Raw genomic sequence first — 26488 nt, forward strand, 5'->3', positions numbered from 1 at the left:
GACCTGCATACTCCCCGGGGCCTGGGGAGAGAGGAAGAGGTCTAGGATGATGGAAAACACATTTTCTTTTCTAGTTTAATTGGACAGGGATTCAGGATCAGATTTACTCCGATTTTTGAAAAATAAGTGACATGTCTTGCAATGTAGGTTTGTGAGGAAATTTATGCTTCCTCAAACAGTTTCAATGCAGACATTCTAAAAGTGTGGTCCAGCATTAGTGATATCAGCATTGCCTGGTTCTTGTATGAAATGCATATTCCTGGGCCCTATCTCAGGCCCACTGATCAGAAATTCTGAGTATAGGACCCAGAAGTCTATGCTTTCCTGGCCCTCTAGGCCATTCTGGGGCACAGGGAAGTGAGAATCATGGGGGTTTTTTGGGTTTTTTTTTTTAGTTTTTTTTTTTTTTTATGTGGACCATTTTTAAAATTTTTATTGAATTTGTTATAATACTGCTTCTATTTTATGTTTTGATTCTTTTGGCCATGAGGCTGCACCCCTGGCCTTGGAAGGTGAAATCTTTCAAAATTCTTCCATGCCGATCCTGTCACGAGGGCCCTCAGTTTTCTTTTTGAATATCAGCTTTTCCTGGGTTTCTGGAAGCTCTCTGTTCTACTGTTTTCTGTTTTGGAATGACTGAGAAGAGGGAACAGAGAAGGCAATGGCAACCCACTCCAGTACTCTTGCCTGGAAAACCCCATGGACAGAGGAGCCTGGGAGGCTGCAGTCCATGGGGTCGTGAAGGTCAGACACGACTGAGCGACTTCACTTTGACTTTTCACTTTCATGCATTGGAGAAGGAAATGGCAACCCACTCCAGTGTTCTTGCCTGGAGAATCCCAGGGACGGGGGAGCCTGGTGGGCTGCCGTCTATGGGGTCGCACAGAGTCGGACACAACTGAAGCGACTTAGCAGCAGCAGCAGTGTTAGTTGCTCAGTCATGTCCAGCTCTTTATGACCCCATAGACTGTAGCTTGCCAGGCTTCTCTGTCCATGGAATTCTCCAGGCAAGAATAGTGGACTTGGTTGCCATTCTCTTCTCCAGGGGATCTTCCCAACCCAGGGATCGAACCTGCATTGCTGGCAGATTCTTTACTGTCTGAGCCACCAGGGAAGCCAAAGCATCATTTGAATCCAAATCCTGCATATTCCTACCATGTTCAAAGACTTATTTTGCCACCCCAGAGTGGGAGAGAGTTCTAGAGAGATCTTTTTGCCACCTTCCCAGCCCACATTCCTGAAGACATGGGCAGCATATCATGGAATAAAGGCCAATTTTTTTGTGAAAGGAGAGGCCCTAGAGACTTCAGCAGGAATCGATTGTGGCTAGAATGGATGCTGTCTCCTGGAAACACAGTGAGGATGCAGGCTGTGGCTGAGGCGATAAGTCACGGGAATAATGGGAAAGCAGAAGACAAGGGTCCTGCCTCCATGGTGACAGGTGACTGGAAATTCATCACAGGGGAACAAGGGCTTCTGCAGAGCACATGGTGGAGTGGATTCAGGAAGAGCCCTGGGGCCAGGTGCCCCAGAGATGACTTCAGGGGACAGGCTAACCCTTGTCCCGCAGGGAGGGTGGACCCTCCATGTCCAGTGCCCCCGGGGGGCCACTGTGTCTGACACACATGGAGCAGATTCTAGAGGGAGGGGCCCAGCGGAGCCATCCCAGTGTCTGTCTTCACGGAAAGCAGGGGTGGCAGTAGAGAGTGCAGTGTGTGAGGGAGAGCTGGGCAGCCCAAAAGTCGGCTGGCTGATCACCTGAGAAGATGGATTCTGCTTCCTGCCAGGAAGGGCAGATGCCCAAGAAGCAGCTCTGTTTCAGGTTCACAGATGGGGACAGAGTAGGCAAGGAACGCCAGCTGACATTTGAACAGAGAGAGACGGAAGGAGGGAGGCACAGGCAGGCTAGGACAGAAGGGAGCCTCAGAAAAGCAGAAACACCAGAATCACACTGAGAGCCGGGGCTGAGACAAGAGGGTTGAGAGGCAGGCAGAGCAAAGGGGAAGGGGCTCGGGAAGATCAGAGGCACCTTGAAGACAGAGTGCACTTCACATAAAACAGGGAGGCCTGCAGGGAGCAGCTTGAGGGAAGGCGCAGGCGGGGCCAGAGACTTCCTAGAGAGATAGCCTGGGGCTCTAAAGGATGGGAAGGTTGACACTGCTTTAGCAGAAGCAACCTGCCTGAATACTAAGGAGCGAAGATTCTGCTCACAAAGGGACTGGATGGGGCCTCTTCCTACGGATCAGAAAAGAAAGCCAGGCATGATGGAGCAGAGCTTTTGACTTACCCAGCAGAAAGCTGCTACATAGAGAGGGTCCGTGGAACCCTGTGGGAGCTCTGTCCACCAGTGTGGGCTGAGAAAGGGTGAAGGTCAGGTTTGTGAATTGTGTTTGTGAGCCCCAAATGCAAACAGTTAACCAAAGATGTGGCACTTTCCCTGATATGAGTGCTTTTTTGTGCTACTAGTATGTGACCTGTGAAGTCAAACACTGAGTCTGGGTCTGTAACTCAAGCATGGTGTCATGGACTAAATGTACATGTCCTCCCCAAATTCATATGAATTCATGTTTATATTTATCACATAACCTCCAATGTGATGGTATTTGGAGGTGGGGCCTTTGGGAGGTAATTGGGTCTAGAGGAGGTCATGAGGGTAGAGACCCCATGATGGGATTAGTGTCCTTATAGGAAGAGGAAGAGAGACCAGAGCTGCTTGCTTTCTCTGTCTCTTTCTCTTTCTCTGCCTCTCTCTGCCGTGTGACCATAGAGCAAGAAGGCTGCCAACTGTAAGCTGGTAAGAGGGCTCTTGTCAGGAACTAAATTTGCCCGCATCTTGATCTTGGACTTCCCAGTCTCCAGTTTCTCCAAAACTGTGAGAAATAAATGTTTACTGTGTAAGCCACCTAGTCTATGATATTTTGTTATAGCTGCTTGAGCAGACTAAGACACATGGAAATGTCATTTTGAATACCCATAACGGCATTCAGACATATACCTGCCAAAAGGAAAGTGGTGTAAATTGTACAGGTGTTAGAGCCCAGCTAAGCTCATTGATCTGTCTCTCTGGAATGTTAGGAGCAATTCAGAACTCCTCCCTGTTTTAGTAGGCTTATTTCAATCATAAGAGCACAAAGGAGCAATTCTATCTGTTCATTATACCAGGAGCCTGATGGGAAGGAAATGCTCCTGGGGCTAGAAATAGCAATTTAAAACAGAGAAGGAAGACCTGGGGGGAAGCATGGTAGAGAATTAAGACAGAATAAGAGATGAAGGCTGAGGGCCTGGTAGGAAAAACTAGAAAACTTGAATAGCTATGACTGAGGTCTTCACTTATAAAGTAAAACAAGATGTATTAGAAGCTGACGATGTTTAAAAGATCTTGAAAGAATTGCATAAATAGGGAACTTAAGATGGAGCAGAGCTGGCTGAAGGGCTATTTCATGGATCTGCTGATTAAGGGTCATTAATAAGCTGAAGGTTCCACTTTGAGTGTGGAGGAGTATGCCTCTGACAAACAGATTCTCTGCAAATTAAAATACAAGAGAAGAGAAAGGAAAGAAGAAAAAAAAAAAAAAAGGAAAAACTACCTGAAGGTTCCAGAAACTGAGCAGCACAAGGTGAGTCTTCCTTTTTGCACTTTTGCCCTGGGGCAGCTGTCCACCCAGTGGCTAAAGCACTAATGGAAAAAACTACCATCTTTCTGGCTGAAGAAACCAAGGGAAGGAGTCCTGGATAATCAGGGATGCTGGAGAGCTGGGAAAGAATCCCTCAACACAAGAGAACCAGGGACATGGAATTCCAAATTCTAGGTGTAAACTTTCCTCAATTCTATGGCTGGCTCCTGAACCATGCAAGCATAAGATAGACTGAAAGCCACAGGAACTGAGCTGTTGCCCACTGCAGACATAAAAGAGTCAGCAGGTTGAGTATAACATGTTCATTTCCTGCTATATCAAAAACATCAATAATCTTTGGGTCAATGTTACAGAAGTCAGAGTCTCTATACCATATAAAAACATTCACAACACATGTAATCCAAAACTACTAGACATACAAAGAGCCAGAGAAATGTGATCCATTTTCATGGGGAAAAAGACGCCAACCCATGATGACCTAGATTTATGATAGTGGTTACTATGGCTGTGCTCAATGGGGTAAAGAAAAATATAGTTATGATGAATTAAAAAAAAATCTCAGCGAACAATTAGAAAGTATAAAAGAAAGATTCATAAGAAAGTACAAAGCTAAAAAAAAAATACAATATCAGAAAAAAAATCTCCTGAGGGAAATTTTCAGAAGAATGGAGATGGTAAATGAAAGAATCAATGAATTTAAAGATAGAGATGAGGAATGGAGAAGAAAACAATGTGGAAAATAATGAACAGAGCCTTAGGAACCTGTGGGACAATCTACACATTGGTAATTATAGTCCTAGAAGGAGGGAAAATGGGAAAGGAAATAGTATATGAAGGACTGTGGTTGAAAAATTCCCAAATAATAGTGAAAGACATAAATTTACAATTTAAGAAGCTTAGAGAATCTCAAAAAGATAAATTGGGGGCGGGGGGGGGGAATACATGACTGGGCACATCATAGTCAAGTTAAAAACTGAAAATAATGGGAAAATCTTAAAAGCAACCAGAGAAAAAGTATATATATATATATATATATATATATATATATATATATATATATATATATCTCCTAGGGTAACCATGAAAATTGTGAAGAAGTAGAACTGAAAAAATGCATAGACAAATGAAAGTTAATAGCCTGCCCACCTCTGCTTAAAGATGGGGTGGTGGCAGTGATGCAACATGGTCTGACCTCCACATCGCCCAAAGGCCAGCAGAGCCAGTTGGCAAACATGACAATTCTTTTCTGGATCTTTGGGAAGAAAAGGGGAAGGAAAGAAGGAGAAATAGGCTTTCTGGGACATCACAAATGACCTAATCTGTGTAGGGAGTCAGGCACACTGTGGGGCCAGGGAGAGAGCCCAGGTGTCCCAAGCACTGGGCTCACAGTCTGGAGACTGGACTGAAGGACCAAAGCTGCGTGAACAGGCTCTGAACTGAGCAGCTCATTTGATCACTTTGGGCCTCAGATCCCTCCTCTGCAAAGCGAGGGGGAAGGATTTACAGCAAATTCTCAGTAATTAATTGCCTCTCTAGAGGAAAGGGACAGTGGAGCATTCATGCTCCTACTTTATTTTTGTGCATTTGTGTTGGTCACTGTCGGGCTTCTTCATGCTCAGAATGAATCCCTTTGCCCTCTTTGTCCTCTCCTGAGTCAAACACATTTACAGTCCCTGTTTTGATTCTTGTCCTTATGCTGATGACTCCTTAATGCACATCTTTGGGCTTCTCCCTCATGCTCCAAACCCATAACCAGCGGCCTGATTCAGCAGCTCTACTTAGCCTACGAGCACATAAAAGTCAAATTTTTCTAAACAAGAGTCTTTCAAAATTTTGTATCAGAATCATCCTGGAATCTGTGCCTCTGGGCTCCTTATTAACTCTAGGTAAACCTGATACCCACCAAAATTTGAGCAATACTTATTTAAATGAAACTCACAATTCATTCAAAACCTGCTATTTCTCTAACTGGTTCCTTTCCAGCATTCCCATTCAATCAGAGAATGGCACCACCATCCACCCAGAGGCACAGTCCAAGATGCCAGGTGTCATCCTTGGACCTCTGTCAGCCTCTCACCCAAGTATCACACACTATCAAGTCTTACCCACATTTCTCTCCTGATTCCTCTGGGTTTCATTCACCCCCACTGCCCTTGGCCTCCTAACACACATTGCTTCCACTTTTGCCATCTGTCCTCCACATTTGATTCTTGGTAAATGTTTTTAAAAAATATTTTATTTTGAAACAAGTTTCAATATCTAGAAAAGTTTCAAGATTATTACCAAAAATGCCTATACATTCTTCATCATGATACCCCATTCAAATTCTTAAAAATTGTCACAGAAATGCCCTATAGGGATCATATATATTACCCAGTTATCATGCCTCTTTAATGCCCTTCAATCTGGAACAGTTGTTGGTCTACTTAACTTTCATGACTTTGAAATTTCAAGATCATAGGTTAAGCATTTAATAAAGCATATCTCCATTTTAATTTTTCTGATGTTTCCTCATGATAAGACCCAAGTTATGCATTTTGAACACAGTATCTGAAATGCTGTTTTTTCACTGCATCTTCTTAAGTGGCACAGTGTCTGTTATTGGTGGTGTGAACTCTAAACATTTGATTCAGATGGTGTTACCAGATTTCTCTGTAAAGTTACTTTCTCCTCTTTTGTAATACATATTTTGGGGGAAATACTTTGAGGCTATGTAAGATCTCCATTTCTCTCTCCAGTTTCACCCCAAGTACAAGCATCCATTATATTTCTTAACTATTAATCTAATGGTCACCAAATAGTGATTTTTCCTATCAGTGTTAACTCCACAGTTCCTATCTTATTCAATAGGTTATAATCTGTTACCATCAGTATATATTAAGTTCTAAATTATCCTATATTTGGACACTGGGAAGTCCTTCAAGCTGAGTATTGTGTTCTTTTGACATATTACCATTATTTTTTGAGTACTGTCTTACTTTCTGGCACAAAACAAGGTACATACTTCCTCTGTCTAGGCCCTGGAAGGGGCCATTTAGCTAGTGAGTCCTGGTTGCTTCTAGTAGAGGAGAGAATATAGAATCCAAGATCTGAGTGCCAGGTGTATTTTTTTGCTACACGGGTGCCATTGCTTTGAGGCATTCTCAGCCCATATTTATTTATCTCTTTTTATACTGAAAACCACAAGTTTCACACTGATACCTCCAATTCCAGTTCAATTTTTTTAAACATGGAGAGGCTATTTATTCAATAGCAACTTTGAAGACAAAGCCTCAGAAGTCTGAGGGGATACATTTTCCTTATTTCTACTTCAGTTCACATAATTCATTCTAGCTTTCATGGTTTCCATATTTGTACCTCCTTTTCCAAAAGTTTCCATTATCTCCAATATAATTTTCAATATCTCTATGTATATAGCTAATATCCCAATCATATTGGGTTTCCAGCTCCCTCACCTGTGAGTCTCAATTCCTGCTAGGGTTTACTTCTCTAGGTCAGGACAGCTACCTAACCTGGGACTGCCAAATGGCCTTTTGGAGAAAGAAGGAAGGAAGGAAGCCAAGAGAGGTTTTTTGTTTGTTTATAAAGAAGGGAGGGAAGATATTAGAAAGAAAAAGCAAGAGGAAAAACCAGGCTATTTTTCTAAAATGGAAATTAATCACCTTTGGGTCATGTGTGTGCATCGGTCTACACCCTTCTCTCCCCCCACCCCTACCCCCGTACACAGAATGACTGTTTATTGCTCTAAGGCAGTAAATTCCATCACAAATGTCCAGGAGGCCCCACCTAATGTAACTACTGCTGACCTCATTGGTCATTTTCCCTTCTTTATCCAAATGCCAAGTACAGGTGTCCTCTCTCAGCTCTTCTAAAATCCCACCTTCCCTATTGACACAAGTCCTCTGTATGTACTAATGTTTCTCAGTGCTCTAACCTACCTTATGCATTTGGTTGACCTTGCTGGAGCCCATCTCCTCTGAAAGCTCTCCTTAATTCGCCTAGATCTAATAAGGCTGTTTTTCTTATGTATTATTTTCTTCATGCTGTCACAGAATACAGTGACTCTCATCTCAACTGTCAATTATGCACTTATTTGTGTATGCATCGGACTAAGCTTCCCTCTCCTCATTCCATTGTGAGTAATGTGAGAACAGTAATGCTGTCTCTTTTCAATCCTAATTGTGCCTCCAGATTGCAGCCCAGGATTGGCACATAGTAGATGATCAATAAATATTTTTCAGGTGAATAAACTGCATTTTTAGAAGCATAAATAGTTTAGTCATCAAACATGATAATTTTCTCTATTTTGAATAAAAGGAAAAACATGGAAGAATAATATGGTAAAATGGATCCTGAAAGCTGTTAGGTTTAGGAGTTTATATAGTTCATCATTTAGAAGAAACACATACAAAGTCACAACAGATGATCTAAATAATGTGTGCAGGACAATAACATAGGAAGCTTTACATCTAAGAAATTTTCAGTGTAAGGCATATACAGATTGCATGTTTGGTTCACATTATTATTTATGTGACTCAAGGTCATTAAAATGTCAAGCTTTCCAAATGTAGAATAGCGTTCCATTCAAAACTCATATGTGAGTGTATATGTATTACTAGGTAGTTTTAGGTAGATCACTAGACAAAGTGATCTTAAGTTGAAAGAAAATACATTTGAAAAGAGCCAAGATTTTTTAAAGATGAATGAAGGTACCTTAATTTATCCAAATAGTAAAACTCTTGCTAAAATGAATATAATCACAATAATACTGAAAGTAAAACTTTTGATAAAGTTACTATAATTAGAATAATATGGTTGGGCATAAGAATAAATAAATTGACCAACAGAGGAGATTTTGGAATCAAAACATTGTTTATGTAAGGAACTTAACATATGACAAGAATGACATATGAGCCAATAAAATATGGAAAATGTTTCAATAATGGTGTTGATATAATTTTCTATATATTTACTTGCATAAAAACACAATAAAAATACATGTCCTAACGTATTCAAAATCATATTTGAGAATAGCCCTGCTGTCTACCATCAAGAGAATGGATAAATAAACATAGACTGTTACAGTAATTAAGAAAAAATGACTGCTTCACTCAGCAACAGGAAAGGATCTCATACTCAGAATGCTAAAAGAAAGCAGTCAGGCATGAAGAGCATCCTGATTCCATTTATGAGGAGTTCTAGAAGAGACGAAAGAAACCTATATTTGAAAAAAAGTCAGAACAGCAGGCACCTCTATGTTTGGGACAGAGGAAGGACATGAGGGAACTTCCTGGTATGACAACCAAGTTCTCTATTTTGATAGAATTTTGGGTCACACAGTTGTATGCATTTGTTAAAACTCTGTAAATGTACACTTAAGATCTGTGTACTTCTTTATGCAAATTTTGCCTTAATCAAGGAAAGAAGTATAAACAAATATATATACTCTCATTAAAAGACATATGCCAAAGTGTTTACGGGTGATGTGTACTAATGTCTACAACTTTTCTGGAAACATATCAACAAAACAGGGTGGAGTGATGAATAGACAGAGGAATGGATTAAATAAATAGTTACATGATAAATCAAACTTGTCAAGATAATAAAATAGTATAGAAAATTTTAAAAAGCATTTTATAACCTTGGGATGGAGAGAACTTTTAGAATAAGCCAAAAAATCCAACAGGTAGAGAAAAAGATAGATATTTTTGACCAAATGAATATGAACCACTTTTGCAAGCCAAAGGGTGTCATAAATAATATCAAAAAGACAAGTGTATTTTTTTAAATACAAAAAAGAATTGTACTGGGACTTCCTTGGTGATTCAGTGGTTAAGAATTTGCCTTCCAATGCAGGGGACATAGTTCGAGCCTTGGTCTGGTAACTAAGATCCCACATACTGTGGGGCAACTAAGCCTGAGTGCCGCAATGAAGGTGCGGAGCAGACAAAAAGAAAAAAATAATCTTTATAAAAAAGAATTGTACTTTTTTGTACAGGAAAACATGAAGGAACTAACTGTATCATATATGGCAGAAAAAGGGTCAATATCTCTACTATAAAAAGAATTCCTATACATTTCTAAGAAACCAGAAAGTAACCCAGTAGAAAAATAGGTAAATACATGTATAGATGATTAGTGAAAGAAGAAACATGAATCCCAATAGCTATGCAAAAAGATCTCTAGGAGTCAGTTGAAAATTCAATGAAAACAAAACGAGTTATCATTCTTCATCTTTGGATTAACAACTTTTAAAAATATTGATTACTTCCAATGCTGGATGTTAGAAGATGGGCACCATATATCCTTAGTGGAGTGTGAAGGTTTACAAACTTTCAAAGTAGCAACCTGGAGTAAGAATCCCCAAGAGACACACAAGACACAGAAAAACAGGTACAGTATGATCCCATTTTTATAAAATAAAAAATTTCTTTTTGAACAAAGATACAGGTGTGAAAGCAGACACATCTAATTGTTGAAACTGATGCTTCAGCACAGGAGTTGGTAAACCATTGCCTAAGTACCAGATCTGGCAGCTCACCTGCTTTTTTACAGCCCAGGGGCTAGGAATGGCATTCATACATTTTTAAAGGGTTACATTTTAAATGGCTATATAATCATGTACTTAATATCCTCATTTGGCCTCTTAGCCAGCAAAGTCTAAAATATTTTCTATATGGCACTCACTTTAGGAAAAGTTCACCAAACCCTTCTTTAAGGGAATTGTAGGTTCTTATTTATCCTTTTTTCTTCTCTGTATTGTTCTGACTTTTGTAATAATCAGGTATTGTTTTTGCAAGTTTAAAGGACATAGCTGGTGGGTAGATTAGGAAGATCAGTCACTTGTGATGCTGTTATGAATGGATGCATGAAGACAAAAGGAAACCAGGGAGACTCATTAGGAAGCTACTGTAACAGTCCAGGTGAGAGAGAATGGTGCTTTTGAATAGGGTGGGGTCACAGTACAGATGTGAGAGTTGGATCATAAAGCAGGCTGAGCACCAAAGAATTGATGCTTTCAAACTGTGGTGTTGAACAAGACTCTTGAGAGTCCCCTGGACAGCAAGGAGATCCAACCAGTCAATCCTAAGCAAAATCAACCCTGAATGCTCATTGGAAGAACTGATGTTGAAGCTGAAGTGCCAATACTTTGGTCACCTGATGCAAAGAGCTGACTCATTGGAAAAGACCCTGATACTGGGAAAGATTGAAGGCAGGAGGAGAAGGAGACGACAGAGGATGAGATGGTTAGATGACATCACCAACTCAATGGACATGAATTTAAGCAAACTCCAGGAGACGATGAAGGACAGGGAAGCCTGGTGTGTTGCAGTCCATGTGGTAGCAAAGTCAGACACGTGACTGAACAGCAGCAGAGATGAGAAGAAAGGAGCAGACGTTATAGAAACCTATAGGAATAGGGTAGGGCTGCTCTGGTGGCTCAATGGTAAAGAATCTGCCTGCCAATGCAAGAGATACAGGTTTGATCCTTGGGTCGGGAAGATCCCCTGGAGAAGGAAACAGCAACCCACTCCAATATTCTTGCCTGGGAAATCTCATGGACAGAGGAGCCTGGTGGGCTACAGTCCATGGGGTCACAAAAGAGTTGGACACAACTTAACGACTAAACAACAACATAGGATTAGTGGAAGGATTGTACTTGGATGGGGAGGCACAGAGAGAACTCAAGACTGATTCCTAGGTTTCACCATTAGGAATGGTGCAACTACTGAGTTGAAGAAATGGGGGAGAGGCAATTGGAGAGTAAATCAAGAGCTCTATTTAGGACCTGTTAAGTTCTAAAGGGAATTGTGTGAACTAGGCAGTTGAACACAGATGATTATAGCTGTTCAGGCTGTAGAGGAAGGGGCTAAGATAGAAATACTAATTTGAGAGTACTCATCATGTTGTTGTTGTTCAATTACCAAGTTGTGATACTTATAGTTTTCTGGAAGTAATGGAGACAGAGAAGACGACGGAAGCAGGACACAGATGGGCTCCGGGTTAGGCATTTACAACTGGCCTCCCGTTTACAATTCATGGGCAGGAATGAAAGTGGGCTTCAGGCTGGACACTTACAACTGTTTGCACTTAGCCTCCTGTTTGCACTGCCTGAGACAGAAGATAGGTGGGCCCCCAGGTAGGCATTTTCAATCAGTCTCCTATTTGCTCTCCAAAATGGAAATAACAACAGAAACAGGGAAATAGCCAGGTTTTGTCTCTTGTGGGCACCTTAAAATAACCAGCATGGCAGGAACAGAGAAAGGCTAAATTTTGTTTGAGTAAAAGATCAAGAGATCACATATTTCCCTCCTTGGGGCAAGGGAGAGACTACACACTGCAGAGAGAGATTCTTTGGGGGTCAAAAGTCAGGGGATGCCAGGTCATAATAAGTTTGGCTTCTATCCTCCCAGACACTTTTGTGTTGATATCCATCTTGGCTGAGGAGTGCACGCGCACCTAGGGGAGGGTCACAGAGTTCAGCCATGTATCTTATGTACTCTGCTTTTGCAAAAAATGTTTTACTTTTCTCTTTACCTTCCACCTCTTCATCAGAATTCTTTCTTGTCAAGGTAGGCAAGGACTGGGGATTTAGGCTCTAGTCACACTTCTGTGGTCTAGTGGTTAGGACGCTTGGTCAGGGAACCAAAGTCTCATTTCCAACTACCACTCACTGCTGCTGCTTTCTGCAAGCTACCACTAGCTGCTGCATGTGCCCCAAATCAGGACCAGGAATGTACCTGATGACACAGTGCTCAACCCAACCGGAGCCTGCTCCCCGTAGATGATGTCTTTCGTGCCACTGACCAAATGTTTGGACTCCCCCAAATCATCCTTTTCAAAACATCCTCTTTCATTGGCCAGGAACAGCATGGCTTCAGAGGAGACACCAACACTTCCTCACAGCCTGTGCCCTAACAGTTGCCTGAACAACCAGTGGCTGTCATTTCTCCCGGATGAATGGTCCACCCGGCATTTGGCTTCCCCAGAGGACAAATGAGCCCTGGTCCCAGTCCCTCCCTGTATGCCCCACCATGGGTCCTCGCTATGTGCAGCCACTCTTTACTCCTGCCGTGCTTTGACCTGAAAAGACCCAGAAGGACTCACCAAGGAGCTGGTGTAGGTGGGATCTGAGGTGTCATCCTGGAGGTAGCGGGAAAGGCCAAAGTCGGACACCTTGCACACCAAGTTACTGTTGACCAGAATGTTCCTTGCAGCTAGGTCCCGGTGCACGTAGTTCATCTCCGCCAGGTACTTCATGCCCGCGGCGATGCCCCTCAGCATCCCCACCAGCTGGATCACCGTGAACTGTCCGTCATTTTGCTGTAATAAGACACCAAAGGCATCCAGATCAAGACTGGCTTCAGTGGTTACAAGGAAGCCAAGCAGCCAGTTTCCCTCTGCTAGTCACTTCTGTCAGCGCTGGACTAAGCTGCTTCCGCCTCCTCCCGGCGCCCCTCCCATTCTCTTTCCTCTCCTCCAATACTCCGCCTTCTTCTGGCCAAGCCTCGTGGATCCCATCTTCAAGTTACATCTCAAGCCATTCACTCCTCTCTGCCTTCACTGCCACCATTCTAATCAAGTCATTTTCATCCATCACCTGTAACAGCCTCCCTCCACCTGCTCCCCTCTGAAATCCCTCCTCTAAGGGAAGTTAGAGCCATCCTTACAAGACATAAATCCAGTCATGTCACGGGCTGGCTTAAAGCACTCTACTGGCCTCATAGTGCATTAAGGGAAAGTGCCAATCTCCTCAGCTTGGCCCACAGGGCCCCAGGGGATCACCGTATGCCACTTTGTCTTGCACTCCCATGCTGAAGGCACAGTGCCTGATGACCTTTCAATTCGCTCCCTGGCCAGGCCCTTCCTGCCTCAGGGCCCTGATACAGGCTCTTCTCTGCTTCTCCCCCATAGTCAACACCCACTTGCCTCAAATCTCCTCTTCAATGTCACCTCCTCAGAGAGGAGTGTCCCTATAGCCAGTCCCCTCCCCCACCCACAACTAGCACATGCATGCCACTATCTTTCCGTGCGTGCTCTTACTTTCCTTCTTAGCATGTATCACAAGGTGTAGTTGTATGTGTGGATGGCTGTGTGTCTGCCTGTCTCTGCTGCTCTGAGATAAGGACTCTGTCCCTTGTAGTCGCCGTAGCACTCCCAGTGCTGATGACGTTTGAGAAGACAGACGTTGCTCAACAAACGTTTGCTGGATGAACGACTGGTACATTACTTCCTGGCCCCAGAATTAAATGTTAAGATGTTTTCCTGGACGCTGGGATAACACGTGTGCCTCAGAGGGCTGGCTGGTCAGGAGAAGTGCTTGCGCCATGTCTGGCTCGTGGACCGTCCCAGTAAATGAAAGCTGTTGCTGCCCCACCTCCTGCCAACCTTCTTTCCAACAAGTTTCTTACTGGCTGCCCTCCCTCCTCCATGGCTACAGACAGCTTGTCAGTGAATGAATGTGTCCCTTCCTCCACCTCCCCAAAGCCACTGAGTTTGGACATTGCCCACACTGGTTACATCAGTGGACCCTGGACCATGCTGCCAAGAACACATTTTCCCAATCAGTCCAGCCCCAGCTGCTCCCTAAAGTGCTGTGGGTTATGTAAGGAGAGCATGGTCCAGGCATTGAGGTGCTCTGACTCGGGGAGAGGTGGGAGGAGTCAAGATACCCTGGGTTAGTCTAGTTATTGCTGAACACAAACCTTGGACAAAGCAGCCTTTCCCTCTGCCCCAGGGTCCTCCTGTAAAATACAGGAAGCATAAACAATGTGTGGAGCTCCCATTTATTGAGCATCTACTGTCTGTGAGAGGGCATACAATGCACTCACATGCATTATCTCACTAATATGTATGGGACACATCATTTAGGCATGTGGTTGTGCAAAAGTAAGTTTCTACACAAAAATAAGTAAGGAAAAATAAAACAGCTGTTATCAAAATGTTACACATTTTTTTATTCAGGGAAAAATCCAACAATTGAAAAGTTTAACAATGGTGGCATTAATTGTTGAAGACTCTGTTCCTCATGCAAAATTCCAAGCCTGGGGATGGTCAATTGAAGGAAGGGAGCAAACCGGCACTCCCTCTAGTCCTTCCCGAGCACACCTCCTCCACCCGGAAGGAGGTTCCCCCAAACACACTGAGTCTGACACACTTCGAGTTTCCATTTCTCACTCAAACCTTAACCACCTCCCAATCTGCCCAGAACGCTTTCCCTGCAATATTTGCTTCTAACCAACTCCAGAAGAAAGTGCAGGGCCGCTTTTTGGAAACTGACTGGTTTTCAGCACATGGCGCCCATCTGCCAGAGCTGGATGTGCTGTGAGTGATACAAATCTTTCTTACTAATGAACTTCACTCCACACCTCCTTAAGAAGCTAGCCCTGCTTTCCCCAGCACCATCATTTCTCTAAGTGGGTCTCTGGGGATCTGCCTCCCCAGAAAGTTGTCATGCAACTTTTGTATATTAGAAAATGTATTTCAGCCACAAGCCACAAGGGTCGAGTTTTTTCAATTCAGTTTGTTACTTCTCTTCTGTAAGTGGAGACAACAATGTGGTTAAAAATAAATATCTCCCTACAGAAGCCCACTTGCAGACAGATGTTGGGGAGGGCACTGATGGCAGCTGCAGTTCTGCCAAGAGCAGCATTGAAAGCATTTGCAGATTTGTGGCTGTGTTTCCACTTTAAGTCATTAAAAACTTCACTGAGCTGCTTCATTTTCTGATTTGAATATTTAGATCAGTCATCTTACAGATTCTGGTGTCAGCAAAGGACAAGAAATGGTTAAAAGTCCAGGTACTTCATGGTGGGTCTGAGCTCCATCTCTTACTGGCTGCATGCCCTTGGGTAAGTTATTTAACTGCCAGAGCAGTGATCACCACATCTGTAAAATAAGAGTACAGTGAATCTCTTTTCCTTAGATTTGAGATTCAAGGTTAAATGAGATAATACATATGGAGGGATTGGCTCAGTGCCTCATCGATATGAAGACAGCAGCCACTATCGCTGACATTATCAGTAAGGCCACAATGTCTTACTAACCAGCTCTCCCATGAACCCCAGGTGCCTGGCAAGAGAGATGGAAGACACCACAGGCCAAGACTGTAGGTTCCTCCTGGACTCTTTGGTGTGTGGGGCAGATATCTTAGAATCACTGCCCTCAGAGAGCCTAGTTCACTGAGAATTCAGAGTTCAGCAGGTTGGCACACCCACCCAAACTGTCAGTCAGTCAGTCAGTTCAGTCGTGTCTGACTGTGCAAGCCCATGGACTGCAGCACGCCAGGCTTCCTTGTCTATCACCAACTCCCGAAGCTTGCTCAAACTCATGTCCATCAAGTCGGTGATGCCATCCAACCATTACACCCTCTGTCGTCCCCTTCTCCTCCCACCTTCAATCATTCCCAGCACCAGGGTCTTTTCCAATGAGTCAGTTCTTCACATCAGGTGGCCAAAATATAGAAGTTTCAGCTTCAGCATCAGCCCTTCCAACGAATATTCAGGACTGATTTCCTTTAGGATGGACTGGTTGGATCTCCTTGCAGTCCAAGGGACTCTCAAGGGTCTTCTCCAACACCACAGTTCAAAAGCATCAATTCTTCAGCGCTTAGATTTCTTTATAGTCCAACTCTCACATCCATACATGACCACTGGAAAAACCATAGCTTTGACCAGACTGACCTTTGTTGGCGAAGTAATATCTCTGCTTTTTAATATGCTGTCTAGGTTGGTCATAACTTTTCTTCAAAGGAGCAAGCATCTTTTAATTTCATGGCTGCAAACACCATCTGCAGGGATTTTGGAATTCAAGAAAATAAAGTCTTTCACTGTTTCCATTGTTTCCCCATCTATTTGCCATGAAGTGATGAGACCAGATGCCATGATCTTCATTTTCTGAATGTTGAGTTTTAAGCCAACTTTTTACTCTCCTATTTCACCTTCATCAAGAGGCTCTTTAGTTCTTCTTCACTTTCTGCCATAAGGGTGGTATCATCTGCATATGTGAGGTTATTGATATTTCTCCCAGCAATCTTGATTCCAGCTTGTGCTTCCTCCAGCCCAGCATTTCTCATGATGTACTCTGCATATAAGTTAAATAAGCAGGGTGACAATATACAGCCTTGACATACTCCTTTTCCTATTTGGAACCAGTCTGATGTTTCATGTCCATTTCTAACTGTTGCTTGCTGATCTGTATACAGATTTCTCAGGAGCCAGGTCAGGCAGTCTGGTATTCCCATCTCTTGAAGAATTTCCCATAGTTTGTTGTGACCCATACAGTCAAAGGCTTTGGCATAGTCAATAAAGCAGATGTTTTTCTGGAACTCTGTTGCTTTTTCGATGATCCAGCAGATGTTGGCAATTTGATCTCTGGTTCCTCTGCCTTTTCTAAAACCAGCATCTTGAACATCTGGAAGTTCACAGTTCACGTATTGCTGAAGCCTGGCTTGGAGAATTTTGAGCATTACTTTACTAGCATGTGAGATGAGTGCAATTGTGCAGTAGTTTGAGCATTCTTTGGCATTGCCTTTCTTTGGGACTGGAATGAAAACTGACCTTTTCCAGTCCTGTGGCCACTGCTGAGTTTTCCAAATTTGCTGGCATACTGAGTGCAGCACTTTCACAACATCATCTTTCAGGATTTGAAATAGCTCAACTAGAATTACATCACCTCCACTAGCTTTGTTCGTAGTGATGCTTTCTAAGGCCCACTTGACTTCACATTCCAGGATGTCTGGCTCTAGGTGAGTGATCACACCATTGCGATTATCTTGGTCATGAAGATCTTTTTTGTACAGTTGTTGTGTGTATTCCTGCCACCTTTTCTTAATATCTTCTGCTTCTATTAGGTCCATGCCATTTCAAATGGGTATATCTTTCCTTTCCTCTTTGCCTTTAGCTTGTCTTCTTTTCTCAGCTATTTGTAAGGCCTCCTCAGACAACCATTTTGCCTTTCTGCATTTCTTTTTCTTGGGGACGATCTTGATCACTGACTCTTGTACAATGTCACGAACCTTCGTCCATAGTTCTCCAGGCACTCTATCAGAATCCCTTGAATCTATTTGTCACTTCTACTGTATAATCGTAAGGGATTTGATTTAGGGCATACCTGAATCTTCTAGTGGTTTTCTTTACTTTCTTCAATGTAAGTCTGAATTTGGCAATAAGGAGTTCATGATCTGAGCCACAGTCAGCTCCCGGTCTTGTTTTTGCTGACTGTATAGAGCTTCTCCATCTTTGGCTGCAAAGAATATAATCAATCTGATTTTGGTATTGGCCATCTGTGATGTCCATGTGTGGTCTTCTCTTGTGTTGCTGGAAGAGGGTGTTTGCTATGACCAGTGCGTTCTCTTGGCAAAACTCTATTAGCCTTTGACCTGCTTTGTTTTGTACTCCAAGGGCAAATTTGCCTGTTACTCCAGGTATCTCTTGACTTCCTACTTTTGCATTCCAGTCCCCTATAATGAAAAGGACCTTTTTGGGGGGGTGTTAGTTCTAGAAGGTCTTGTAAGTCTTCATAGAACCATTCAATTTCAACTTCTTCAGCATTACTGGTCAGGGCATAGACTTGGATTACTGTGATATTGAATGGTTTGCCTTGGAAACGAACAGAGATCATTCTGTCGTTTTTGAGATTGCATCCAAGCACTGCATTTTGGACTCTTTTGTTGACGATGATGGCTACTGTTTCTTCTAAGGGATTTTTGCCCATAGTAGTAGATAGAATGGTCATCTGAGTTAAATTCAGCCAATTCAGTCTATTTTAGTTCACTGATTCTTAAAATGTCAATGTTCACTATTGCCATCTCCTGTTTGACCACTTCCAACTTGCCTTGATTCATGGACATAACATTCCAGGTTCCTGTGCAATATTGCTCTTTACAGCATTGGACTTTACTTCCATCACCAGTCACATCCACAACTGGGTGTTGTTTTTGATTTGGCTCCGTCTCTTCCTTCTTTTTGGAGTTATTTCTCCACTGATCTCCCATAGCATATTGGGCACCTACCGACCTGGGAAGTTCATCTTTCAGTGTCCTATCAGCCTTTTCATGCTGTTCATGGTGTTCTCAAGGCAAGAATACTGAAGTGCTTTGCCATTCCCTTTTCCAGTGGACCATGTTTTGTCAGAATTCTCCACCATGACCCGCCCATCTCGGGTGGCCCTGCATAGCATGGGTCATAGCTTCATTGAGTTAGACAAGGCTGTTGTCCATGTGATCAGTTTGGCTCATTTCTTGTGATTGTGGTTTTCATTCTGTCTGTCCTCTGATGGATAAGGACAAGAGGCTTATGGAAGCTTCCTGATGGGAGAGACTTACTGAGGGGGAAACTGGGTCTTGTTCTGATGGGCAAGGCCATGTTCAGTAAATCTTTAATCCAATTTTCTGTTTGGGGGGGGGGGGGCGGCGGCTGTGTTCCCTCCATGTTGTTTGACCTGAGGCCAAACTACAGTGGAGGTAATGAAGTTAATGGTGACCTCCTTCAAAAGGTCCCATGCAGGCCCTGCTGCAGTCAGTGTCCCAGTCCCTGCAGCAGGCCACTGTCCACCCTCACATCCTACTCCCCGAACTGCAGTAGGACCTAATAACAGAGGCCTGAAGTTGGGATCAGTTAATCTATAAACTCTGACTTCTTCCCTTCCTTGGTTTTTGTATGGCAAGTCATATTTCATAGAGTATGTTTTCATCCTTAACACTGGTCCTGTGGAGTAGGTAAGGCAGGTGATATTGCTTTGTTTTTATAAAGAAGTTAAAAGAAGTCCAGAAAGTTTAAGTGATTAGCCTTAAGTCATTCTGTGTGATATTCATTTATTAAAAAAATCTAAGTCCAAACAACAAATTGCTTCTCCATTGACATTCCATCTCTGATTGATTGGGAATGACTGCCTGTGTGGAAAAGTCTGTGTATCAGCTCTGTAGGAAGAAGAGCTATGATTGATGAATGACATCTGCGATGGCCATAGAAATAGAAAGGAGAGCCATGAACCACAAATATGCTACACTAATCTGAATCTTTCCTAATTCCTGTTCAGTGCCTTTTCCACCTAAAGGGATTCAGTCCTGAATATTCATTGGAAGGGCTGATGCTGAAGCTGAAACTCCAATTCTTTGGCCACCTGATACGAAGAACTGACTCATTGGAAAAGACCCTGATGCTGGGAAAGATTGAAAGGAGGAGGAGGGGACAACAGAGGATGAGATGGTTGGATGGCATCACCAACTCGTTGACATGAGTTTGAGCAAGCTCCGGGAGTTGGGGATGGACAGGGAAGCCTGGCGTGTTGCAGTCCATGGGGTCACAAAGAATCAGACACGACTGAGCAACTGAACTGAACTGATGCTAACTCTGCAATACTTTTTCTTTAAGATCTGCAGGGAAATCACATACTATGATAAGACAGTCACACCAGTTGAGTTCATAATCTTGGTGAAACTTATAGATATGAACATTAAGTTTTTCTGACATGTCCAGCTGTTTTATATTCAGTTCATTGATGTAAACTTCCACAAAAGAACTTCCAGAGATAATGAACATCAACATACAAAGATAAACAAGACAGAAAAAAAAAAAAAGCCCAGATTTCTTAGAACTCTGGGAAAGGATCTGGTTCCATGCTGAGCACATGGTTAAAACAGTTTATAGAAGAAATACAGGCTGGGTGAAGTGATTTAAACTTTCTTCCCTTCACAAAATGCTTTCTGCTGAAATTGCTTTTCTGCAAATTCACTGAAGCCACTTGCTGGCCCTTTTATTAGACAGGAAGGATTTAGGTATTTCAACTTTCATTGACAAACCCACTTCAGGAAATGAAACCCGTATTTGATTTATTTGAAGAGAATGAATCATAGATTTTTTTTTACCTGAAAGAGCCCTTTCAAGACCATCCAGCTCAATGCTTTTAGTTTATAGATTCGGAAACTGAGTTAACAGACTTGCTCAAGGCCACATGGTGACTCATAGCAGAGTCCAAAGCAGGGCCTTGGTCTCAGAACTTGCAATCTGGGATTCTCTTCCTGACAACTGACTTGCTGTCATCTAGCTCCAGCCTATGAATGAGCATCCCATGAATGATAAATGCCCCCAACTGACATTGCTCAGTGACTTTTAAGAGTTTCCCAGTTATGGCCATATGTGAATGAACCAGCAATAACCACAAAGCCTTGCTTTAGCCAAAAGGGCCTTACAGAGCAGGCCAACCTTTTTGGCTAGGGCATAAGGCATTGAGGAGGGCTTCAGCGCTTGTGTCTAAGATGATGGAAGAGCTACCAGATTGAATCCCCTAAATCTGAGTGCCAAGAAGGAAATATTTAATTATAGATTTGCATGCTACGTAATCCATAGCACATTTTTAAAAAATATGGATAATTATGACCCTACTTGAATGTATGGTTAAACAATAGCAATGTTTCCAATCCCTCCATAATGTGAAGGATTCTAAGTTCTGCAATGAGAGAGGAGCACTGAGTGGACTGTGAGAAGCAGTGTCTGATGCCGTCACTGGACCCTTGATGCCCAAAGGCTCTGAGACCAAGCTGGAGGCATAGCCACAGTCCAAAGCTACTACGTCTGGTATGAAGGGGCCCCTTTGTGGGGTTGGAGGAGGAGAGAATAAGTGCACAAATTGAAGTCGGACCCTTTTCCTTTCTTCTCTGAATGGCGATCCTAAAATTATACTACCTCCCAGAAGATGGACCCTGCAGAACTGAACTGATGACCCACTTTTCAGTTTTATCAAGCAGCAGATACATCAATTAATGCTGCTATGCTCCAGGGTCTGGTAGTAAGGCTGAAATTAGATTTATAGATTACCTGCCTCTACACCGCGCGGGGAGTTGGTCATGCTTCATTTCCTTCCCCTCCTGGCGCTGCCTGCTCTGGCCGCTCCCTTTTTGCCATCTTTTCCCTCCATTTCCCTGTGCTCCTCTCTCACCTCAAGCTTTTCTCTCACTGCCTAGGCTGCATCATCATGAAAAATAACTGGCATCCAACTTGCCCCCATGTCCTGTGCCCTCCAAATGGAAATATGCATGTGCAGAGCAGTGCAGAGTTCTGACTTTTTGCAGGCTCCTGAGCATGAATCGCTTTGCTCCCCTGCATGTTCTCGGGGAGGATCTCATCTCAGTTCCCAGGCTGTGTTGAGAGTCTCTGAGAAGCACAGGCAGGTGACTTGCAGGAAATAAATGACTCCTGAATGGGTCTGGAGGCTGGTTCCAGAAGATACTTCTTCTAACATTACCACCTGTTCATGTTTATTTGACTGTCTGCATGAGCAATCTGATCATGAAGGAATGCCCCCAGGGGAGCATGGTCCATGCCCCACTGTGACACAAGAGGTCTGGTGACAAGGACAAGAGATCCGTGTACACTCAGGATGCTCCATCAATCCTGCCACACCCAACTGCTTTTGCTCCAGAAATGGTCTTTTATTCCACTACCTTCTACTCGGTGCTCACTGTGCTAGGTGCTAGGGTTATACAAAGTATATCTCACACCCTCAAGGAGACTGTACCATGCAAAGGACATGGGCCCCATCACCTAAATCATCTGCCCCTCAACCTGCCAAACAAAAGCCACTACTGCCTATCGACCTAGACGAGCATAAAGCATGTGCTCCCCCTGCAAAGGAAGCTTCAGTACGTATAAGTGCAGCTTCTAGACAAGTCCTCAGCTTCCTGTCCACAGGGAAGCCCCTAAACTCTACTTCTGGGCTTCAGAGCCACCATGCAACTGCTGACAGATTACTGAACAGACCACCCTGACTTCAGCCTCTAAATACACAGCTCTACTGTTCTGTCAGCCTATCTGCTGTCTGGCAAATTCCTCTTTCTTCAATATTGGAGAAGTTCTCTCTCCTCTTTGAAGCCATCCCTGGCTTTCTCAAGAAGGTTTCAGTTCTACTACATGTGATACCTCTGTCCTTCATGTGTGGAAACAAAAAGTCACCCCAGGGATTGGAGCCTGCCAGGCTCCTCCGTCCATGGAATTCTCCAGGCAAGAATACTGGAGTGGGTTTCCATTTCCTTCTCCAGGGGATTTTCCCAACCCAGGGATGGAACCCAAGTCTCTTGCATTACAGGCAGATTCTTTACCATCTGAGCCACCAGAGAAGCCCGTCATCACATATGTGACACCTCTGTGCTTCATGCATAGAAACAAAAAGTACAGTCCAGACAGATGATTATTGGAAGCTTTGGGCATGAAGGTCCCGAGGGGCAGGGGCATCTCTGCAGGTTGTATTCTCTATGATGGACATAGCAGGACTTCCCATCCCTTATGTGCAAGAAGACATCAGGTTGCAGTACCCATCAAATTGTGAGGAGTGCTTCCTGTCCATGAATCTGGGTGGGCTCATCACCATGACTGAAGGATGCTATGTGACTGTTCAGGCTAGGTTACAGAACTGATACAGCTTCTACCTTCTGTGCTCAGGATGCTTGTTCTGAGGACCCAGCTTGCTGTGAGTAAGCCAGAGATGGCCAGGTGGAGAGATGTCAGCTGACACCCAGCATCCACTATGAGACAGATGAGTAAATGAGTCTTTGGGCGATTCCAGATCTTAGCCCTTGAGCTGCCCCTGCTGACAGCACATGGAACAGAGAGGTTCCCAAATTACAGACTTATGAGCAAACTAAATTGCTATTGTGCTAAGTCATTGAAGTTTGGGGTGATTTGTTCCATGGCATTAAAGCAATGTCTCTCTCATCAGTATAGACCCTGTTCCCAGCACAGGGCATGGTCTGAGCAGTCACCTGGTGAATGTTTCAATGACTAGTCCTTTGATCTGCAGCCATAGCCACTGTTTGGTAGCTTTGGTGACATGCATAGCCAGCTACTTGGTATTACCCTGAAGCCCTTGCTCAGAAGGCCTTGCCCCTGTACCCTCTTGCTCCCAGACTCCCCAGCTAAGCCTTTGGTCTGAGGCAGGCCTTCCTTCATGGCCTGTGGTTAGACAGCTTCTATCCCCCAGACATAAGCACTATGCCCACACTCATACAAGCCCTCTCTGAGTAGCTCTGAGATGCCCCATAGAAATGAAAGTGCCTCTATTGTGGCTGCATTTGGGCATTCTGACAATAGTCCTTTATAGATCTCTCGGCCATAGGCCTTTGGGGCCTCTATCCCTGCTCCAGGCTGGGTAGGAGCCACAGTTCTCCATCAACCCCAGAAAAGACTTGTGGTCACTTGTGACACACTGTTCCTGTGTCCTGCCCAGGAGCACCTCCCCAGAGGCCAGGTGGCCCAGGCATCAGATAAGGGTAATGTGTTTTATTTCTGAACTGCAAATGAAGAGAGCTGAATGGAAGGGCGGCTGTGCTGGGGAAAAGGCAGAGATGGCCACTGATGTCTGCATGAATCACGCAGGACAGCATAGCAGCTGGGAGTCTCTTCAATCTCCATGATTCATACGGATGCCGATGGCCATCCTCTGTCCTCTATTCATTCTTACTCATCGAGGCCTGGCTCTGTGCCATCCTTCTACAGAGGGGTCCACGGGCTCTGCTTTGTTCTTTCTTGTTAGCAACAAATCTGTTAACCTTGCTAACACCTCCAACGCCTATCTGTATTTCGTCAGGGATTCCTAAGTGGCAGGTGGTCCTCATGTGGACGCTTCTTCCCAGCCCACCATGGTCCCCCAGCTCCCACCAGCACCAGCATCATCTGTGCTTTCACTCTGAAGGGTAAAGGTAAGCTGAGCAGTTCTTACCCTGAGAAAAGAATCCAAAGCGCCATTCTCCATGAACTCCGTGATGATCATGACCGGCCGGCTCTTGGTGACCACACCCTCCAGGCGGATGATGTTGGGATGGTCAAACTGCCCCATGATGCTCGCCTCGCTCAGAAAGTCCCGTCGCTGCTTCTCTGAGTACCCAGCCTTCAGCGTCTTAATGGCCACATAGATTTCCCTCTTGCCTGGAAGTTTCAAACGCCCCTTGTACACCTCTCCAAACTCTCCTGCAAAAAGAATGCAATTATAACCCGCTTTCTCCTCATCCTGTGCTGCCATGAGGGGAGGCAGCTTACCAGGAACAATGGTGCTCCAAGTGGAACAGTGATTAAAGTGGCAAAAAGGAAAGAGTGACCTCTCATTATAACTGTGACGGCCTGGCTCTTAGCAGTTCATGGCAAACACAGAAGAAATACCCAAACACATTCTTTACCTTGGATTTTAGACAGCTTGGGTTACTGAAGTGAAATTTCAGACTCTATATGGGTTTATTTTTCCTCACGTTTAGATTTTCATTTGTATCCCAGCTGAACAATTGAGATGAAATGGTCAGTTTCACTGTGGCAGAAAAATAATTCATTTTTAGCAGAGCCTAGTATAAGAATGTTCAGGGGCTAGGGACATGTTCAGGTCCTCCAGTCCTCTGAATGAGACGTATAGTGTTTATGTTCCTACATTGCCCTGAAAGTGTTTATGTCTGTTGGGTCCCTGAGAAGCAGACACTGAGGAGTTAGGAAGGCAAGTTAGCAGACTCTGTGCAGGATAAAGGGGAGAGGAGCAGGATTGCCCAAGCCCCAGATTACAATGCAGGAGAGGCCCAAACTGCAGTGCAGACCTGACAGTCTCATCCAACCCAATGAAGAGCTCCAGAACAAAGAGCGCCCATCCCCAAAAGACCTACCGTAGCATCCCACTGTGCTCTGTCACTGGCTGGGGTTTTGCCAGAAAGAGTTGGGCCCTGCGGGAAAGCTAAGGTAGATCCTGAAGGCACTGCGGTGGGAAGCTGGCAGCTACCTGCACTCCTGGCAGCTGAACAGAAAGTGGCTTTTTCGAGTAGACATGAGCAGCACACCTCCATGGGTTCTGCAGCATTTAAACATTTCTGTAGTAAAATCACCAGGAGTAAAAACAATTCTGGTGACACTATTTCACAGCTGCTTAAAAAATCTGTTGAATTTTGTTCACGTGCTTTCGAAAGTTATGATTTAACTTGGTTTTGTAACTTCAGTGCTGTTATGCGAAGCAGTTTAGAATCTACTTGTGAGTGTATCACAAAGATGGGTGTCAAAGGCCTGATAGGAGAAACATGTCTTTCTGCCAGGAGAAATTTCTTTGTCACTTTCAGCTTCTGGAAGATGATGATGGAGCAAACTGTGAGCAATCAGATAAATTACTGGCCGAATTACGAAAGCAAGTTAACATCTGTGATTTAGATGGGAATTTTTTTGTATTTTCTGCTGCATGGATTGGAAGGAAGCTGCATGAAAGGACTTTGGATGGAAAGCTGCTCCAGAGTCAATGGGACTTCTTAAGACTCTAAGGCTGGAGTAGAGGTTGTCTTAAGCACCATTAGGAAGATTTCAACATGAACTTAGGATAGACAGTATATGTAATACTGGTTTTGATACATGATCATACTGTTTGAGGTCAGACCAAGTCCCATTCACGTCTGCACCTTGCACCTACTGCATTGCCTGGTATGTGGTAGGCATGCAATAGAAGTTGGGGTATCACATTTATTATTACTTGTTTGGCTTTGCCCATCCTTGGGTTACAAACTGCTGGAGGCTCTATCTCTGTCCTATCCAAAATAAGTAGAAGTACCAGTATTAACATTTTTATAAAAGACTGTTTACTGCAGCATCTCCTTTAATGTCAAATACCATATGACCATAACCAGGGGAATGGTTAAAAAGAACCTCCATACTGCAGAATGCTATGAGCCACTGAAGACTAATAGATGAGTGAGATATACTGACTTCAAAAGATGTCCACATTATATTGCTGAGACAGAAAAGAAGAGAAAAGTTAAGAAAGTGGCCTGTAGAACATGCCCAGGTTGAGATCTGTGTGTGTATGCCAAAAAACATTATGGAAAAAAATCCATAGCAAATTTATTT

General features: G+C 43.7%; 1 protein-coding gene across 1 annotated transcript in view; it reads right to left on the reverse strand.

The window, feature by feature from the left end:
• EPHB1 (EPH receptor B1) overlaps window positions 1-26488 on the reverse strand; it is a 454292-nt gene that overhangs the window by 39886 nt on the left and 387918 nt on the right. Inside the window, exons 11-12 of the mRNA XM_069564777.1 lie at window positions 24348-24595; window positions 12744-12959 (exon numbers count right to left, since the gene is read on the reverse strand). Of these exons, the coding sequence (XP_069420878.1) occupies window positions 12744-12959; window positions 24348-24595 (464 nt within the window). The remainder of the gene's footprint in view (window positions 1-12743; window positions 12960-24347; window positions 24596-26488) is intronic.

Source organism: Ovis canadensis, chromosome 1, assembly GCF_042477335.2.
Source record: "Ovis canadensis isolate MfBH-ARS-UI-01 breed Bighorn chromosome 1, ARS-UI_OviCan_v2, whole genome shotgun sequence".
Taxonomy (NCBI): Eukaryota; Metazoa; Chordata; class Mammalia; order Artiodactyla; family Bovidae; genus Ovis; species Ovis canadensis.